Source organism: Epinephelus lanceolatus, chromosome 9 (genome assembly GCF_041903045.1).
Source record: "Epinephelus lanceolatus isolate andai-2023 chromosome 9, ASM4190304v1, whole genome shotgun sequence".
Lineage (NCBI taxonomy): Eukaryota > Metazoa > Chordata > Actinopteri > Perciformes > Serranidae > Epinephelus > Epinephelus lanceolatus.
The window spans coordinates 10,959,058-10,979,914 of NC_135742.1; the positions used below are offsets into that span (position 1 = coordinate 10,959,058).

Sequence of the window (20,857 nt, forward strand, 5' to 3'; positions counted from 1 at the left end):
GTTTGGAAAGTGTGTTTTGTCAGTGAACCTTGTGAGCTGTAATGGAGCTGGATTTTATAACGTTACCTTTGTTAAATGCTGCTGTTGTCCCTGGTTTCATATGAGAAGAGAAAAAGCTAGATGCTAGGCTAATTTATACAATGTAAAGCGCCATAGGCTTGTGCTGATAACATTAGCATGTTGTATTTGTGGGTAAAATGTGTCCATTTGTGTTCTTGGGTTTGAAATTGTCGCTATTAAGCCATGTTTAATGTGTGTTTAATATGTGTTTTGTTTTTTTATTTAAGATATTTTTTAGGGCATTTTTGCCTTTAACTGATAGGAAAGCTCAGTGTGAAAGGGGGAGAGAGAAAGAGGGAATGACATGCAGCAAAGGGCCACAGGCTGGAGTCGAACCTGGGCCGCTGCAGCAACAGCCTTGTATATGGTAGGCCCCTGTTTTGGGTGTGTTTTAAATCATCAAAACTTTACAGGACTTCACAGAAACCTCCGTAGCCAACTAGTGCTTTGGAGGTGTAACTGCAGAGTAAAACAGACACACCGCTGCACAAGTATAAATTAGTGCTGCACGATTTGATAAAAATGTGCGATGGCAGACAATATCGCGATTTGCTATTGTGATTACAATATCATAAAGAAAAATGGTATCATGAGTCTTCTTGCTTGATTCAGTGTTTCCCCTACATTATATTGGGGGGGGGGGCATAGTTACTGTTACGGACAGTGTGTAAATGACCATTAACAGACAGCACGGCACTGGGCACACAGCGGAGTGAGCATATGTTGCGTTCAGGCGTTATCACGTAAATGACAAATTCCAGCACGCCATAGCACAACACAGCAGCATGTCAAGTGGGCCGAAACTGAGCAAAATTGCTCAATTTTTCATTTGTTACATTATATATATGTATATATATATGTGTATACACACACACACACACACACACACGTGGCGACTTTAACTTTTAAATTTTTACACAGCACGTCTTTCTGTTCAACGTCGCCGTACCTGTATCCAAAGCGTTGCCATATAATAGACGTTGTGTTTTTTCGCCCCTAAGCCTGTTCATGGTCGTGCTCATGTTCTTATTCAGCGTATATGTTGTTGCGTAAACTCTGCATAGAGCTGATGCACAAGTATAAATCCCACTTTACACATATCGTCCAGGGAGAGACTCCTGGTCCTATGTACGAAAGGTGATGGGGCCCTTTGCATATCTTTGCCCAGGGGGCCATTTTCTCACAATCCACCCATGGTTAACTGGGTGATGTAAAAAGTGATAAAATTCACTCATAAATAATTTAAAATTAGTTCATAAATGTGCCTTTGATTGACATTTCACAGAATGCTGTGCAGCCTCCAAAAATTATAACCAATCAGTGAAATTGGCAAACAACCTGAAAATACTTTTATCTGTCTCTCAATTTATATTCCATCTCCTCCTCATCATATCACCAGCAGCTATCTCTGCTAAAACTGTGTGTAAGCCTGATTGCACTCTTTGCAACCTTACACTGTGGACATTGTCTTAAAGCTGTAAAGATTGTGGCTCATATACTTTCATATGTTTTCCAAGATATTGCAAATATTGTCATTCCTCAGACAGTGGCCATGTGGTCTGGTTCTGTAATCCACTCCATTTAGTACATGCAGCTCATCTTTAAGCATGCATTTACCATTAAGTCAGTATTTTTGTCTTTGCATTGTTTTATTTATTTCACTCAGTGTGTTTGACCTCCAGGTGGGAGTGCAATGGACGGTTTCTCTGCCATCAAAATGACTGCTCTTGGACGGCCTCAGTTTCTGGTAGGCAGTAGGTGGTGATTAAAAGGTCACTGTACTAATTTATCTGATGCAGTTTTGTGGTGGGCTTACATCATGCTTTTTATTTAAAGCTCCAGTTCTCAGAAGTCTTGGTGAAATGGAGGCGATTTTTCACCTTCCTGGCATCACAGCAGGGGAAAGACGACGTGGAGGCCTTAGAGCAGAGGCTGGAGCTCAAACAGATGCAGGTGGAGTTTCTCCTCCTCTGTCCTCCTGGTGAACTTTAGTAATAGTTGGAGTGATCTTCCTATAGTACTCTCTACCAGATGTTACATTCAGTGTTATAGATTATTTTTGCACTCCTATTTCATACACAAGGATAATGCTGCACAGTGTGCCTTGCAGTACTTCTTCATCTTTTCTATCCATCTAGGAATTCCTGACCAAGCTCGGTGCAAAAGGTGACTTCTACGGCTGGTTTACTGGAAGGGAAGAGGAGTCTTCAGGGTAAGCACGAGCGCAGAGAACTGAAATAGACACGAAATGTCTGTGTAATATCTGTAAAACAGTGTCAGTATTGCACACAGGGAAATATTTCATTACAGCCATGGCAATTTAGAGGAAAATTAATTCAATGAAAAATGATGATTATAATGAAAAGAACAAATTGCACCCTAATGGATTGCAATGCCTTTTTGCAGTGGTAATGCTTCACTAACTCTTAATACAATTTAAGCTCGTCATTAAATCACAAAACAATTACCACTATTTTCCCACATGCAAAACAAATAAAATACATATTTTAGCATAATATTCTTTATTGATTTAAGTGTCCTCATAGTTTACTTAACAGCACAAGCACAGCAATGTACAATATATTTGTTTGGGAATTTTTGTTTTACAGATTATTTGTTTAAAAGTAAAAAGTGAATACATAATGACATCAGAAGGAATTCAGGTTTTAAGTCACAACATCTTATGAAAAAAGTTAGAAACGTTTTTGTTCTGTCAGCGTTAACGTGTTAATTGCGATGTGATTAAGGTCCGAACATAACACGTTATTTATGTGTGCTGCTGTTTTGTCCCTTTGACCAACCATAGGATGTTTTCACATTTAGTCCTTTTTAAATGAAATGAACTCAGTCCTCTTAAAGTGCACCAAAAGTTGGACCGACAGAAAGGGGACTCGGTTCTTCCTGCGTTCATATTGTCTGTTCATTTCAAAGAGGACTCAGTTCTCTTTCTGGTCCACTTCAGCTCTGATGGGGCCTCAGTCCTCTTTCTGTTCACACTATAGTTGATATGTAATATATATTGATGTAGTTTATTTTTTACTTTGATGTGGCACTGCGGTGCGGGTATGAACTTGAAATTGGAGGGAAACCTTAGTGTTTCTGTGTGTTGTGGACAGTTGCTGTTTGATGGTTTCCTCGTTCCATATCTGGAGGAGTCATGACCAAAGTACTTCTCGTCCACTGGTCGTGTTGTCTTTACCTGTGGCCGTGGTTTCATTGTGTTTATTATGCGTCTTGCTGAAATAGCACATGATCTGTCTACGGCAAGCCCAGAGGGCTGCAATACAGTAGCAAAAGGCAAAGCGGACTTAAAGCGAACCGAACGAGTTTGGTTCGCTTCAGAGGGGTCTGAGTTCTCTTGGAATGTTCACATTTGCACAAAAAATGCTGAGTCACCGCTCTGAGTCCACATAAGGGCCTGAAAAGGACCAAGTGTGAAAACACACTTAGTTAAGCCCGGGAAGTCTGGGAGTGCATAGAGCTGTCCAAATCCACAATTCAACCAGTCCACAAGGGGCCTCAAGCGGACTTTCTGCAGACTTCCATGGAGTCCACTTGGGATGCAGACTTCAGCAGAGTTCACTTATGTAATTGCCCACATTTCATTGCAATACAGATGTGAAGTGGTAGCTTTTTTTCAATAGCTGACGAAAAAATCAAAGCTTATGTATATGTAAAACAGTTACTGTTGCCTATTAAAACAACACTTGAATTGTGTGGGCCAGAAATGATATTCAGCATCAACAGAATGGCAACAGAAACAACAGAAAAACAACAAAAGAACTAATAGGTCATAGCTCGGCCCTTTGTATCTTTGTATTTGAATGTCTGCAGTCTGTATGTTATACAGAAATGTATTTTGTTCACCAAGAAAACAACCCTATACATGAGAATTGTATCTTATTATCTGCAGGGACAGATGAGCAGACAGAATATAAAAGCAGTTACAATGATTGTAATCGTCGCTTAAACATTTCCATGGCTAAGTGGCTTGCGACCTCTGATAGTAAACTTGTTACAGTACGTACGACAAGGTGTGCGAGGGCTCAGTCTGAAAGTCCAGAGGGAGGACATTTGGATTCAGTCAAAATGACAACACCACTGGGCTTTTGAATGGCTCATTTCACTTTAAACACTCCAGACAGCTTGGTTGACAAGTCAAAAGTAATATCCACCTTGTGTCACATGGAGTCAAATTATCACCATAGTGCTTTGAGTCTGAGCCACCTCCTACGAGACCAGCAAACAGGTGCAGCTAATCAGACAGATGTCAACAGGCAACCACATCGCCAAAGAAGGTACTATGAAAGCAATACGAAAGCAGAAAGCACCATCTTGAGGTGTGAATTGAAGAAATTAAAGGGAAATTTCGGTTTATTTCAACCTGTCTCCTATCGTCCTAAATTTGTTTCAAGTGACTAGTGACATAAAAATAATAGTTAGTATGTTAGCCGTTAGCCTAGATACAGCCGGGGCGCATAGTAGCATCAGACCTGTTAAAACGTAAGTGAAAGGGCAACCTTCAAGTGCAAAGTTAGTCCACTAAACAAGCTTTTTTTCCACAAAGACCGCCTCATATCGTTAGGATAAATGTCAGAGAACATATAGAAAACGACATGTAAATGTGTTTTCTTACCTTACCGGTGTGCTGCCATGTTTGTTTACCATTTAGCTCTGCTTTCCAAAGCGCAGCCGAAATATCGTGAGAACAAGCAGCGATCTCATACCGTGCCTGAAATATCGCGAGAACAAGCAGCGATCTCATACCGTGCCTGAAATCTCGCGAGCTCTAGATGAAGCCCAGCTGGATACTACTCCAGGTGGAGGTGTCTTGTCCTCGGTCACATCCAGACCTTGAAAATAAGGCTGCAACCGGTCCCGTTCCTTGCAACAGAGGCATTCCTCTTCTGTGGGCACTGGGGCACAGCATTCACATGTACACCACCAATCTCCAGAGCTACGCAGCCTTGTAGCAGTCATTCCTCCTCTCTCATCCTCTACCTGTTGCGCCTCTCTCTCTCTCCTCCTCCGTTCTTCAGTTTGACAAAGCTCTTCGTCAGTGTATTCTGGCTCAAATAAATAAGGGCGGCCATCAAACTCTGCAAAATTCCTCCTCCACAAAGTCAAAGTCTGGCAAAAAGTCAGCCATTATTCTATAAATCTTTCATAAAATAAATGAATGAACTTTTCAGGCTAGTGTCCGGTTCTGCCTTCCAGCTGCTGCTGCTTGTTCTCGTGAGACTTCAGGCACGATATGAGATCGCTGCTTGTTCTCGCGATATTTCGGCCGCGCTTTGGAAAGCAGAGCTAAATGGTAAACAAACATGGCAGCACACCGGTAAGGTAAGACAACACGTTTACATGTCGTTTTCTATATGTTCTCTGACATTTATCCTAACGATATGAGGCGGTCTTTGTGGAAAAAAAGCTTGTTTAGTGGATTAACTTTGCACTTGAAGGTTGCCCTTTCACTTACGTTTTAACAGGTCTGACCCTACTATGCGCCCCGGCTGTATCTAGGCTAACGGCTAACATGCTAACTATTATTTTTATGTCACTAGTCACTTGAAACAAATTTAGGACGATAGGAGACAGGTTGAAATAAACCGAAATTTCCCTTTAACTACAGCGCTTGCTAAATCGGTGGCAACTGACTGCAGTCAACAACGTGAAAGACTTGGGTCTGAGGGACGTCCTAAGGTTGGCATGTTGTGACCAGTCATATGCCGTACGCAGGGGAACAATAGTTTCACACCTACAGGCCCTGTTTGAATAAGAAGGCAACTAAACTGGAACTCCTGAAAAGTTTTAATGCTGTGGCATTAACCGGGACTCATTGGGCGTCAGTGAGTAATCAAAATTATCTTGGAGTAACTAATTGGACATTGCAGTCCTTTGCTTTAACGGTTTGACATACAAAAGAACGACACAATGCAGAAACATGTGCCCAGCACCTCTCTGAAGTTGCAGAGCTATGGGACATTGCAAGGAAGGTGATGACAATTGGCACAGACTGCGCCTGGGATATGACAGCAGCAATAAGACTCCTCATGATCATAAAGAATTTTTTGGGCGTTCATTTGATCCCCAATCAAGATGCTTCAGTGAGAACTGCTTTACCTCGTTAATATGGACTTCAAAATGGTTTTGAAATGCAAAGTAATGGATTTTTCAAAAGGCATGGTAAACTTTAATGTCCCTGAGGAGTAATTTGAGATACAGACAGTACTCATGAGTACAACAAAACAGACAGTACAGTACATATATCAAACACTGTCAGGGGTAAATCATGGACAATTAGTGGTCACTGCTGGTTAAGATAAGCGATAGCTGATGGGACAAAGGACGATCTGTAAAGCTTGTGCTGCATCTAGGGAGGCGAAATCTCCCCCCTGGAAGCATCTGAAACTCAACATGGAGGGGATGTTGGAAGGAGTTTATTAAAAGTAACATTAGTGATCTTACAGCACAGCTTGACAACTTTCTCCAACTTGTTCTTGCTTGTAAGGCTCAGATTACCAAACCAGACAATGTTGAGGGAAAGAACGGACTCGATAAAAGCAGAATAGAACATTTCCATGATAGTCCTGTCGACATCAAAACTCCTCAGCTTCCTTGAAAAGAACAGGCGTTGGTTTTCTTTCTTACAGATGCCATCAGTGTCAATGCGCTTAATTGCGATTAACTATTGAAATTCAGCGATTAATCAGGCAAGTCTCTAAGGACATGCTTAGTTTCAGCGTTATACAAACAAAGTTAAGATTACAAAGATGCTGGTAACTTGTTCCTTTGACTAATAGTTGCCATAACTTTGTGTCTTTTTATCCTGTACCTTGACAGAACCATTGACTTGCTCGACTGGAACAGCCTAATAGATGACAGGACAAAGATATCGGACCTGCTGGTTGTCCCAAATGTAAAGGTCAGTAGCAAAACACACTGTGAGAGAAACTGAATGTAAATAACTTCAGTTAAAACAACGTCCAATCATTTATCATATTTCATCCCCCAAATACACAGTGGACACAATAACTTAGTTGCTATATGCTTTTCCAAATCTGACATATAATTTACAGCAGGCAGGAGATTTTAATGGATTTTCAATATAATGCATTTTAGTGACATGCGCAGCCACAGTTTACGCTTGTTGTATGAAATGTATCAGTGTTTGTTCTCTCTTATGTGAACAAACTTGTGACACATCTATGACAAGTAAAATCTGGCAGGAACTAAAATAAAAAGTGAATGTAATTTATAGGGCTGCCCCCAACCGAGAATTTTCCTAGTCAACCAAGAATCATCATTTAGGGCCATTAGTCTACGAGTCGCCCGCATTTAAATACAAAACAGTACTAATGAACCTTCATTAATATATGTAGTATAGCACAGAGAGAACTGGACCCAAAAGCGTGACTCAGACGGCTGCTCAGTTTAAAGTGGATAAGGCAAGAAGTGGTATCTTGGGTTGATCCAGGGCATTTGCGGGGAAACAGGGCAGGCAGGCTGAGCAGGGCTGGAGTGGCAGGCAAGTATGTGACTGTTTTCCTCCAAAAACACGGGAAAAAAGGGTCCAAGTTGGAAAATACCAAACTCACCCTTTAAGAAAACACCTGGTTTAATTGCATGTCTACAAAATCTGGGCAAGTTACACATCAACATATCTGCCGACCTTGGGCCAAAGACAGCTGAAGGGTGAATAAAGTGAGACGCGCTAATAGGTGCCGTGCTGTGTGATGTTCAGTTCATTAGCATCTCACGGTGCACACTCTCCTGGGTTGTTTGCCCAGCTAGGTGAGCTGGAGCCTCTGCTGGAGAAGTTCACTGAAGAGGAGGAGAAACAAATGAAGAGGATGTTACAGCGCATGGACGTCTTAGCCAAGGTAAACTCGCATAAACAACAAAAACTAATCACTGTACGCAAATAAACACACACCTGGCAGCAGTTGTGTATCTTGTTGATCTGTAAGGAGTGAGTGCTTATAGTTTGACCAAATGTGGAATGATTATGAACACAGTGGGATGTTTATTGGTTAAACATGCCTCTGCAGTGTGATAATTTAAAACAAACTGTGCTTTGTTGGTTGTTGTGACATTTTTTTGAAGCATCTGACAGCTTATCTTGTTTATGCTTATGTAGTGCACTAACTGACACGAATAGATCTTTTCCAGCGTGTACAAATGTGTCAATAACTAAAAGCCACGTCGTACAACTGTGCTGTTTTTAACATGGCCAAGGCCACTGCAGTGTTGCTAAGCATTGTAAACATAAGCACAATAATAAACCGAGACTATTATTTGTGTTTAAAGTAACACTGTATGTGTAGCCAGGAGCAGTAACCACATCTAAGTGTGAAGTAAGGAATCTCTCTAGGTATGTGTGTGTGTGTGTGTGTGTCCTTCTCACATCACGACAACTGTTCATCCAAACTACTTCACACTTTGCAGGTGTATTGCTCAGGACTCAAGGATGGGCATTGTTGAATCAGGTGTGATTTGAATAAACAAGCGAACAGCAATCTGTGACTCTGAGCGGCAGCAGCAGGGAGGGGCTTCAGAGTTCTGCAGAGGACGTCTCGCTACCTGTATCTCACTGGTGTTTCTGACCATGAGTAGCCGCCTCTTTGGTGTGTTACCACGTCACCAGCGGCAATATACATCTACTAATTAAATCCCTGCTCTGTTATATAACCATGGGGGAATGTCAAAGGAAATGACTGAATGCCTATTTGGAAATTATTAGATCCGTTAAGTGTATTTCACCTGTGTTTTTGACTGTGAGTAGCAGCAGCGTGGGATTTGCAGTGATGGATTTAGTGATTTGGTGGCCTGAGGCAAACACCATCTTACTTTACTTTTCATCCTCTCTCTAACTGGGAATGTTGGTAGGCTATAGGCAGTGGTAGAAGAAGTACTCAAAACTTTTTTCTTAATTAAAACTACTAGTCCATACCCATTGGTAGCTTTGTCACCTTCTACCTATGCCAATCCTCAATGCCTATGTGCACTTTCACATAGATTGACCATGTCAGTGAGTAGAAAAATGTGGGACAGACAGAATGACACACTGACAGTATCCGTGATTATGTACAGCATACCATACCATGACTTAGTCATACCAAAAATTAGAAAAAAACCCCAAACCTTGGTCCACAGGGGGAGCCACATCGATCGGTCGCATTTTAGCCATTTTTAAGCATTTTTCTGTTGTTATAGCGCCACCCAGTTGCCAATTAGAGTTAAATTTCTCCAGTCACCTTGAGGCGTCCTGTTCTACATATCTACCAAGTTTAGTAAAAATCCATATGGCGGTTAGGCCTAGATAAGAAATTAGCTCTCTAGCGCCCCCATTTTGTTTGATGGGGTCAATAATGGAGGGGTCCCCTCAGATTATGTGTGGTCATATGCCTACAAAGTTGCGTGGTGATGGGTGAAACCCTTGAGATGTTATACACCTTTATGTGATGAGCCACGCCCTCTGCAATATTCATTGCCTTATAGAAGCTCAGTTTTAGTAAGTTTTCCAACTTTTGCCAAGAGGGAACTTTAGATATTGGTCCCTAGATTATGTTCACCCAGTTTCATGCAGATCGGTCAAACTTCCGAGGAAGAGATCGATTTTAAGTGTTTTTTAAAAAATTCAAAATGGCAGAAAATCTGTATCACCGGAAGTTATGGGTTCTTGGAGCAAATGTGTTCCTCATGAGGAGAGGCATCTCTGTGCAAAGTTTCATGTCTCTACGACATACGGGGCATGAGATATGCCCATTCAAAGTTTGCAATTTCAGTCGGTTGCTATAGCGCCCCCCTTTGGCCAATTGATGTAATATTGCTTCATTCACATCCTCCCAAGACCACGTGACAACATGGAACAGACACACACAGACAGAGTTTTCGTCATTATATAGTAAGATTAATACCGCACAGTAAAGTTTTGCATTCAAATGTTTACTTAAAGTGAAGAGTAAAAGAGGCATTATCGGCACAATGTACCTTAACTTGTAACTTAACTTCTGCTAATGTAATGCTGCATTGTTTAATGAACAATAACGCATCATATTTTAATTGTCATGTTTTGTGAGTAAAAGCATCGTAACAAGCTAAATGTCTCTGTCAGGTAAATAGAGTAATGATTTCCTCTGAAGAAGAAGTACACAGTATGTAAGTGATATACTGTTGAGATAAGGGGTGGGAGATATGGCCCTAAAATAATGTCACAATATTTCAGGGTATTTGTGCGATAACAGTATTCTTGACAATATGACAAATTGGTAAAAAAAATTATTATTACTTGAAGAAAATAGAATTGCAACAAAATAAGTGATATAGTTTTACAGTTTTCCTTCAAATATTCAGTAAAAACTAAACAAAAATGATCTCTCCTTTCTTTAGTTTGTAAACAACAACAGTAACTCAGATTCTGTTACAATATTAATAGTTCAACTAAATAAAATCTACCACAAATGACACATTTAAACAGCTCCCAAATACAAAAAAAGTCCCCTGGGATCTATATATATAAATCAACAGGTGATTTCCTTCTTTTAGTAAAATCCTAAATGATTGATTTTTTTTTTCCCACCTGGACCTTTATGCTCTGCCATTTCTCCTCTAATCATCACGCTGTAACCTGTGACAGGCTGTTATGATACCACAACTATGACACATTCACATATATGGAGGTTTTTGTCGAGCCGCGAGTGTCACGTAGGTTTACATTACCAAAGGTTTATGACAAAATCACTTGACGACACCGACTCCTGTGTGCACATGGTGAGAGAGGAGAGGGAGAGACGCTGTGCTGCTGCCAGAGGAGCCGCTGAATGAGTTCCCTCTCAGCGGTAAGTGACTAAAAGAGTCTGAGAAGTCCGGGGCTGTTCATAAAACATTCAGGATGCCACAGTTTATTCCACACTACTGAAGCTGCTCCTCTTTTTGGAACCACCGCGGAGTCTGTAATAATTTTGCTTTCAGCCATGCTTGTTGTTGCCATGGGTAACAGTATGACGTCAATATGTCAAGAAGCTGAAATATCACAATAGGAAATTTTCATATGATATTAAAAATATGCCAGTATTATCGTGAACAAGATGATATGACACACCCCTAGCAGAGATCCATATTTTTTAAGTCTTTTGGCCCTTTTGTACATTTGTTTGGGGTATAGTGAGTTAGAAAAGCAACGTGCTTTCAGTATTGTGATAAATCTACAGCTGTTTGGGGCCCATGTGTGTTGCTCAGGACCCAAAGAAGCACAGTGTTGGATTTAAAGTTGTTTGAATGAGTGGTTCTTGAGAAATGCCAAGCCTGTTCTGAACAGGCTTGTCTTGAAAGGGTGCTGCACCACTTCATTTTATAAAAGAACGTTTCTGTCAGGTGATATTATTCTAAATAAATACAATTTTTTTTTTTAATTCCAGCATGCCGTCGAGAACGGTGTCCGCTTGATGGTGGATGCAGAGCAAACCTACTTCCAGCCAGCTATCAGCAGACTCACATTAGAGATGCAGAGGATCTACAACAAAGAAAAGCCTGTCATCTTCAACACCTACCAGTGTTATCTTAAGGTCAGAATTGGTATAAAAAAAAAAAAAAAAAAGAAATACCACAGACTGAAATGTGTAAGTGATGTATCTGCACACAAAGCATGCAGACACAGTTATAATTCTTGTGATAGAAGAACATGCTGTGACAAATCGTGTAACTCCAAATGTCAACGTGTAAAGAGATTACTGTGAGTCAGCTGGGTTGAGGATGAAACAGTGACAAGAAGAGGATAATGTTGGTGGGAGTTTGGGTGCTTTATTTTGTATTTTCTTTAAATACACCATTGCAAATGAGAAACCGTTTAAGTCACAGCAGTTTCATTCATGTGATTAGCATCCCTTTTTTCCAATCTCATTATTATTCTGTGGAACGTACACAGGCTCACCATATTGTCACCTAAACATACAGTGTTGTGAAATAAAGATAACACATACTACCTCTAGCTAGGTATACCTTTGTCTCCTATAGTTTCTTCATTCTTGCTTGCTTGTGGCAGTCATAGTGTCTGGTTGGTTATGCTAGGTGGCTTAGGCTGGGTCAGGTGTAATAGGTCGTCCCATGTATTGTATCTAAACTTGAAGGACTTAATTTTGATCAATATTTGCTAAAGAGTGAACCATCCCTTCTTTTGCTCTGCAGGAGGCCTACGACAACGTCACCATGGATGTGGAATTGTCTCGACGTGAGGGTTGGGGTTTCGCTGCCAAGCTGGTGCGTGGGGCCTACATGTATCAGGAGCGAGAGAGGGCCAAAGACATTGGTTATGAGGACCCCATTAACCCAGATTATGAGTCGACCAATATAATGTACCACAGGTAAGAGCCAAGGCTTGTTTGTTTGTGTATTAAAGAGGATCTATTGGGGTCATTTACAGGTCCATGCTTGTATTTAAGTTTTCTACTAGAACTTGTTTGTATGCTTTAATGGTCATAAAACATTTTATCTTCCTCATACTGTGCTGTTTTCACCCTCTGTCTGAGAAGGCTTTGTTTTAGCGCCCGTCTCTTTAAGCCCCCCTGCCAAAAAGCCCAGTCTGCTCTGATTGGTCAGCATTTCCAGGTCTTTATCACTGATAAGGCTTTTAAACACAACCAGCTATGTTCCAGAAGGAATATGATCTGAAATCAGGGGGAATTTAACAACAGCAGCAACCAAGGACACCTGTTTTCCTGAAAATAGCATGTAGCTACATGTAGCACTGTACTTGCAGCTGGGGAATGACTGTATATAGCAACACTTTCTAATGTGAAAAATCGTCAGTAAAAGCTTCGTAATCAAAATCTTCACAAGTGGACATGTTCAAGCAGAACTACGATCCAAAATCAGGAAGAATTTAGATCATCAGCAACCAAGATTACAAGTTTCCCTGACGCTAGCATATAGCTACATATAGCTGTGTACTTGCAGCCGGCAAATGACTGTAACTGAGTATAGCGGCAATTTCTAACGTGAAAAATCACCAATAAAATCCTGTATAAGATCTGTACTTCACAAATGGATAGGTTCCAACAGGAATGTGATCCCAAAAAAGGTGAGAAATTAAGAACATCAGTAACCAAGATTACCTGTTCCCCTGATGTTAGCATGTAGCTACATGTAGCAGTGTACTTGCAGCTAGGGAATGACTGTTTATAGCAGCACTTTCTCCTGTTAAAAATGACAAATAATTACTTCTTAACACAGCATGTTCCAACAGAATATGATCCAAAATTGGTGAGAAATTAACACCATAAACAACGTAGACAACCAAGATTACATGTTTCCCAGACGTTAGCATGTAGCGACATGTAGCAGTGTACTTGCAGCCAGGGAGTGACTGGAACTGAGTGAAGTGGCAATTTCAGATGTGAAAAATCATCAATAAAAACTTGTATACCAAGATCTTCATAACTGGACATGTTCCAACAGGAATATGATACAAAACTGGGGAGAAATTAAAAACATCTGCAACCAAGATAACCTGTTTCCCTGATGGTAGCATGTAGCTACATGTAGCATTGTACTTGCAGCCAGGGAATGACTGCATATACTGCAGCACTTTCTTCTGTTAAAAATCACCAGTAATTACTTATTAACACAGCATGTTCCAACAGGAATATGATCCAAAACTGGGGATAAATTAACAACATAGGCAACCAAGATTACATGTTTCCCTGGCGTTAGCATGTAGCTATATGTAGCGGTGTACCTGCAGCGAGGGAATGATGGTAACTGAGTGTAGCGGCAGTTTCCAACATGAAAAATCATCAGTAGAAGTTTGTATACCAAGATCTTCACAACTGGACATGTTCCAACAGGAATGTGGTCGGAAATTGATGAGAAATTAACAACATAGGCAGCCAAGATTACATGTTTCTCTGATGTTAGCATGTAGCTACATGTAGCCGTGTACTTGTAGCTGGGGATTGACTGTAACTGAGTATAGTGATAAATCATCAATGAAAGCGTGTATACCAAAGTATTCACAACTAGAGATGTTGCAGCAGGAATATGATCCAGAATCAGGAAAAAATTTAGCAACATCAGCAAACAAGATTACATGTTTCACTGACATTAGCTACATATGTATATGATATGTATATGATATGTAGCTACATATAGCAGTATAGGCTAGGTAATGTAAACACTTGCACAAGTGTTCCCACAGCAGATGACCAAATAAGAAAATCGGTCACAATCTGACATCAGTGTGTAGCCAAAGTAGAAACACTGAACACAGAACCGTCAACAGCCTGAGGCTCACAGGGGTTCCTTCTACATATGTTTACCTTGTGATTTGAAACTTAGGTCATGTTTACATCCATGGTTGTATGACAGAAAATAAGGACAAGCACAGTAGGCACTCTTTAACTATTGACGACTGTCCAGATCAATAGAAGAGCCAAATCTGCATCTGCAAAGTTCAATCTTTTTAAGTCAAGTTCTCAGTTCTTCATATTCACACTTGAAGCTGTCTGCTGTCACAGCCTTTCGCTACTGGATAGCAGACACTTTTGAGTTGAAGTGTCTTGCACAAAGACACCCCAGGAAAAAACACCCCGATGTTCCCACACACCTTCTAGGCACAATTCTGCTGCAATTGACAGCACAGGGATTTAATTTTAAGGGAAGTTCTATTGGAGTTTCTGGGTTTAACGTCTTATGTCTGCAAGCTTCCACCCTGTTGAGCCATCCTAGTGCAAGTTACAGAAATCCATCCAGCTCCGGGGGTGCCGTGTTGTAACAATTTTCTGACATTCCTCTAGATTAAGGCAAAGAAATCACCCTGTGGAGATCAATATGCTTTGCACAAAAAGAGCAAAGGCCACCCTCAAGCATCTGATTGGATTTTGAGGTAAACATCAACATATGAGACACAAAGTTTAGCTGATGGGCTACAGCTCAGCATGAGGTGGGATTCAAAATATGCAGATGGTGGTAAAGCACATGAATATTAACTCAGCTCCACTAGCAGGGAAGCAGAAAGCAAAGGTCCTCCCTGAATGGATTGGTCCAGATTTTTGGTAAATATGTTCAGTGTTTAGGGACAATTTTACTGTTCAGTGTGTAAAGACAGTCCTGCAGCACACAATAAATCTTTCATGCTAATATGAAACAATGTAAGCCACAATTTTCATACATGTTATATATTTTATTATTTCAAAGTGAATAGTTGAGTTGAAAATAGTTTGGTAATTCACACTTCACAGATAGAAGTTCAGAGATAGCACAGTTGAATTGCTGTCCTTGAGTGCTCTGAATGTGTCTGTGTTTCTGTATAAGGTGTCTGGACTATGTGCTGGACGAGATAGCACTCAACAGAAATGCCAACGTCATGGTGGCTTCCCATAATGAGGACACAGTGAAACACACTTTGAGGAGGTACGGCTTTAATTATATCCCAACACACTGTTGAAAAATACACTTCCCATTGATTTTATTACACAGCTTTGCATCTCTCTGTCTCTCTCTGTCTGTCTCTCTCATTCAGAATGAATGAGCTGGGCCTCTTGCCCACAGAGAACAAGGTGTACTTCGGTCAACTACTGGGCATGTGTGATCAGATCAGCTTCCCACTGGGTGAGAAAAACACACTCTCTCACACAATCAACAATGACTAGGCACCGATTTTTTCTGCCCTACACGAGGATGATTTGACAGGTTAAGTTCAGCCTGTGCAGGATCTGTATCTGCTTCCCTCCCTATAACTCTCAGCTGCATCTCCTCAGACCTTCCAGCCACACATATATACCCCACAGACCAATAGGACTGCATGACGTGCACATGTACAAGTCTGTCTGCAGCCTGAAACGTGACATATGAACTGAGACACCTCAGTATTGACAAGCTGTCTTAACCAAGCGCTGCTGCCGGCTCTCACCACTTTGTTTGTCAGTCAAAGACAGAGACAGAGACGGCAGGCAGTTGTCTGTCAGTGTGAGGTTCAAGCTGAAAACAGCCTTGACCGGTATCGATGTAAACACACACACGTGTGATTCTTGGCTGTTTTCTCAAAGGAATAGAGCAGCCAGGTCTGTGTCTTTTAATCTTGAAACAATAATAAGGTTGCTTTATGAGATAAAGCAGACTGGAGCTGAGATCTTTACCTATCACTTACTACATCCATTTTAGAAGGTGCCATGCAGGGCTGTGTGTTGGCAAGAGTCTGGTGATACAATACGTTTCACAATACAGGGGTCACGATTGAACATATTGAGATGTATTGAGATACTGTAATAGGGTGAGGAAAACTGTCACACTATAAAGAACACAGCACCATATGCATTAAAAAAAAGTTTCATTTGCTACTTTTTGTGCAGTCCAAACAAAGGATTAAATAACATCTGCCTATTTTAGGGATGTCACGAGAACCGATTCTTCGTAATCAAGGCGATGCCAAAATTCTAAAGCTGTGACAGTACTCGATTTCTCTAGTACTGGTGGTCAGTGATTCAATTCTTCCAGACCAGATGGGGCCAACAAAGAAAGAACTCCTACCAGCACAGAGAACAGCAGCATGTGGAAAACAGCAAATTTACATTATGCTACACACCAGCGGCATGATGAGGCGTTGAGTATCTTCTCTGCCTCTGCACTGAGCTTCTTATTTTGTATGCTTGTGTTTTTTTTCAAGTGCTGAACACTGTGAAAAGTTGTGGATGGTACTAATGAAACCGTTCCGTACTGTCTCCATGTTTGGTCCCCCCCTTTGCTGGGGTACCTAGCACACAGATCTGGTACTAAAAAGTGGAGCTGTGAACACTGCAGTCTGATTGGTCAGTAGAGGATGGTCACTCTGCTCAGGGCTGAGTTGTGGCTGGTTTTGAGGCTCATGTAACCACTGTTCAAACCGTGGAGGGTTTTATTAGTAACTTAATTCACTGGGTTGACTGCCGGCAACTTTTAAGGTGGAACATTTACTTGTAATGTTACTCAATGTATGAGTTGACGACGTGAATCCATCGACACACCTTAAATTTCACTGTGACAACTTTGACCATCACTTTAGTTTTTATTGTCTCTCTTGGATGACATATACTTTTAGTAATGAGTGGATCTTCAAGCTTTTAAAAATATATATTAATTTCGACTGGAACATCCTAATCCTCGCTCTGAGAGCAAAAAAAAAAAAAAAAAAAAACATATTACGGAGCTTTGTTCCTGTGGGCTCCGGCAACACTAAACCCCTGAGCTTGCCTGAGAAGGACTAAATGCACAAAGCTGCTATTTTTAAATATCCCATGGAGAGAGACTCTCACTGCAGCCTGTTTTATTTTGTTCTGAAAATGTCGGCCTGCAGCCTTGTTCTGTGGACGATAAACGAGATGCAGACTGATAAAGGAGGAAACACAGTGAGTGCAGGACGGAGCAGTGAGTGACAACAACCCCGCCCACATGAAAGAGTACTGTTTGCGGTGGAAACACTAGTGTCTAGGTACCATGTCTGAAGGGTTACTTGTGGTTTTTGGTTTCTTTTGGTACCATACCGAAAGTATTTGGTGGAAATGGGGCTATAGATGAGAACTTTGTGTTTGAGGTCGATCATCAGGAATGAATAATAACATTTAAATTAAATTTATTTTAAATGGTTTTAAGAAAGTAGTCTGTTTAAGTACATGGGATTTATTGTTTTGTTTCCATGTTTTTGGTATAAAGCTGAAATAAAAGTGCTTGCTGGATTATTAAGTAAACAAAAAACTGTAAAATATTAAAAAATGATGGTCCACAGTATCACAAAACACAATATTGCAAGGTTTCTTAAGGTCATTGATGTTTTCTCACACGCCTCGTCCCATATTCAGTGTTCATGATCTTCTTATGACTCATGACTTTATTTCATCGCGGCATGTTTTGATGTTCTGCTAGTTATTGTGGATTAGTTGAAAGGACATTTATTTCAGCGAGTAAGCCCCAGCAAAACAGTCACAGTACGTGAGCCTGACTGGCAGACAACAGCAGCTTTTCTAATTCAAATGCAGCAAACTGAGGGTGCCTGTGCAAATGCTGCAAACCTGCCTGATTAGAAGGATTGCAGCGATCACTCAATGAGGGAAGCTGATCCAGATGACGTCCAGTTGTGATGTGTTCTCTAGAGTCTGTCCAAAGGAACATGTGAAACTGATGTGACAGCTGTAACTAGTCAATTAAACATCAGGTTTTAACAACCTCTCTGATGATATCCGTGCATGAATAGAGAAGTAATGTAATTCATCTGTATTTATCATCCTCATCCAAATCATGCTACAAAGCCCTTTTTCTTGTGTTCTTTCCTGCCTTCCCATCCATCTCAACCCCAGGCCAGGCAGGCTTCCCCGTCTATAAGTACGTTCCCTACGGACCCGTGAATGAGGTGATGCCCTACCTGTCTCGGAGAGCCCAGGAGAACCGAGGCTTCATGAAGGGTGCCCAGAAGGAGAGGGAGCTGCTGTGGAAGGAGCTGAAACGCAGACTTGCCTCTGGGGAGCTTCTCTACAGGCCGGTGTACTGAAAACACAGAAGAAGAGACAAAGAGTGTGTCAACGTGTCGAATTTTTTATTTTATTTTTCATCTTCTCTAGTTGACGGCTGGTGCTGTGGTTGTCTGTTCTGTCTCTCCCTCTGTACGGCTCTCCCTGGATGTTCATCTCCTGTTCCACCCTGTCCTGGAGTTTTCATGCTGACAGACTGTTTCGGCATGTCGCTCTCTTATTGTGTCTTTGCACTGTTGTTTTTCCCTCCGCTCTGTGATGTTACCCACCATCCTGCCTTTTGTGTACTGCCCATGTTCTCTCTGTTTCCTCGCCTTATCCGCCCCTGCATCCATAAGCATTCCTCATTTTGTCTTCCCGTTGTCTGCAGAGCTCTGGTATCCATCAAGTGGGCATCTTTACTGCTCCAAAAGGACTCCCTAAAATGTCAACGAGACCGGGGCGGGCGTCTCTTTTTATCACCCTATTCATCTTTGAGAGGGACAACAATAATAAAAATAACAGGCTTGATTTAAATGGTAGTAAAGGAAACATCAATATTCCCCTCCTATATTATGATTTTTTGACTCTTGGATGGCCACGCAGTCCCTGGAGGAGGCTTCTCTGCTCTGTGTATTTGTGTTTGAGGTCGTATTGCTTGTTTGAAAATGATGCCTGTTTATGAATCAATCAGAAAGTAAAAATGGCTCCTCACAGCACATCCCTCTTCCTCTAAGCGTGCAATGCTTCTGTTATTGTATTTACTGGAGGAAGCTATATTCTTGGTCACTTGGTGTTACAAGAGAACATACAGTGTTCAGTATTCAGGGAGTGAATCTGCTTTTAATACAGATGCCTGCAAGTCTGGCAGGTTGTTTTATTTTTTCATTTCAAGGGAATAATATGTTGGAGGGTTGACTTTCTCTTCTATTGCATTTTGATGGATTAACACTGCAGTTTTTTATCTTTGACAATGTAAATATGTTTGAAGCAGGTAATTCTATTTGTTGGTTTTACATGTCTCACTTTATGGACCTGTGAAATTGCTCAATGAATAAATATGCACTGTAAGAACAGCAAAAGTCAGACTGTTGTGAAAAGAAGGACTGGGTGTTATTGACTGCACGACTGTAGCCGAGAGCTATTTGTGGAGCTCGGGTTGTTTTGGGTTTTAATTCTGCGACATCTTCCGCTTAGTTATCGATACACAATTAGTATTTGAGTCAGAGGGTAACCAAGCTTCATGATAATTATGGCCTTGTCATTTTACGAGAGCAGTCAGTGCTCTGTAGACCATCATTTAATTACCCATGATGCCACGCTCAATACAGATCACAGAAATTGGATGCATTAATCATCACTCAGAAGAAACTATAGTGGCTGTTAAGTTTTACTGAGGCAAAGCGCCACAGAGCTGTCACTGCTGCTGTATTCTATCGGTTTAATTAAGAGTCAAGTCAGCTTTTTTTAAGATGTAAGATGTGCCTTTGGGTACACATTTTGCCCACAAATCCCTTCCTACGGGGCGCTGGAGTTTTCCTGGTTAGCTACAGATGCAAAGATGATTTAGAGGAGACATAATAGCGTGAATAATTTGACACAAGTTCAGAGTGAATCAAAACAAGCATGGATGCAGCATAATCTCTGGGACCTCTCAACATGTCTCCCTACTTAAAAGCACACAGGCATGTAATGGACTCAGTAGGGGCCAATTTACTTCATGTAATGGGTGTTGGCGTTGCTCTATGCAAGTCTGAAGGATGGCGTACATTACATATCTCTTTGGGTCTCTCAGCCACTGGTACCACACAAAGTCTCTAATTTTGACACTCTAATGTTGTACAATTTTAACAAATGCCAGCAGTATTTTCAGAGTCACGTGACCTTTAGGGAGAACACATTCCTGGATTATACTTAAAAACAAACAGGTGGGCTAAATTGAAGTTTTGCGGCACTAAGCGCTTTATGTTCTATCTGTTCTAGCAAATACCTCTTGGTGCAAATTAGACACATCATCAGTGATGTATCCCGGGGTCATTGGATGTTTCAGGTCTTTCAACATCATACACCCTCACCCAGGTGACCCAGCAGGGGTTGATCAAGCCCTAGCTTGTGTCTAAGTGGCTTTAGTTGTCCATGGATCTCCCAGCTTGACCCACAGCCATCTTGACGCCTTTTCTGCGGCATCAGTGATGTTTTTGATGGCTCCCCTTGTGTGCGGTCCCTTCACTCCAGCATCTTGAGTGCCCTAATGAGACTCGATAGGGTTGCATTGAGTCCGCCATCCTCTGCTTCAGTACTAGTCTGGTAGCCCTTCATATTTGGCC

General features: G+C 41.2%; 1 protein-coding gene across 1 annotated transcript in view; it reads left to right on the forward strand.

Annotated features, from left to right (window-relative positions):
- The window catches only part of prodhb (proline dehydrogenase (oxidase) 1b), a 28,177-nt gene extending 8,921 nt beyond the window's left edge, over nucleotides 1-19,256 (forward strand). Inside the window, exons 5-14 of the mRNA XM_078170549.1 lie at nucleotides 1,743-1,807; nucleotides 1,897-2,013; nucleotides 2,199-2,272; nucleotides 6,901-6,982; nucleotides 7,848-7,940; nucleotides 11,478-11,624; nucleotides 12,244-12,419; nucleotides 15,367-15,465; nucleotides 15,575-15,663; nucleotides 18,381-19,256. Of these exons, the coding sequence (XP_078026675.1) occupies nucleotides 1,743-1,807; nucleotides 1,897-2,013; nucleotides 2,199-2,272; nucleotides 6,901-6,982; nucleotides 7,848-7,940; nucleotides 11,478-11,624; nucleotides 12,244-12,419; nucleotides 15,367-15,465; nucleotides 15,575-15,663; nucleotides 18,381-18,571 (1,133 nt within the window). The 3' untranslated portion in view covers nucleotides 18,572-19,256. The remainder of the gene's footprint in view (nucleotides 1-1,742; nucleotides 1,808-1,896; nucleotides 2,014-2,198; nucleotides 2,273-6,900; nucleotides 6,983-7,847; nucleotides 7,941-11,477; nucleotides 11,625-12,243; nucleotides 12,420-15,366; nucleotides 15,466-15,574; nucleotides 15,664-18,380) is intronic.
- Nucleotides 19,257-20,857: the final 1,601 nt, after the last annotated feature.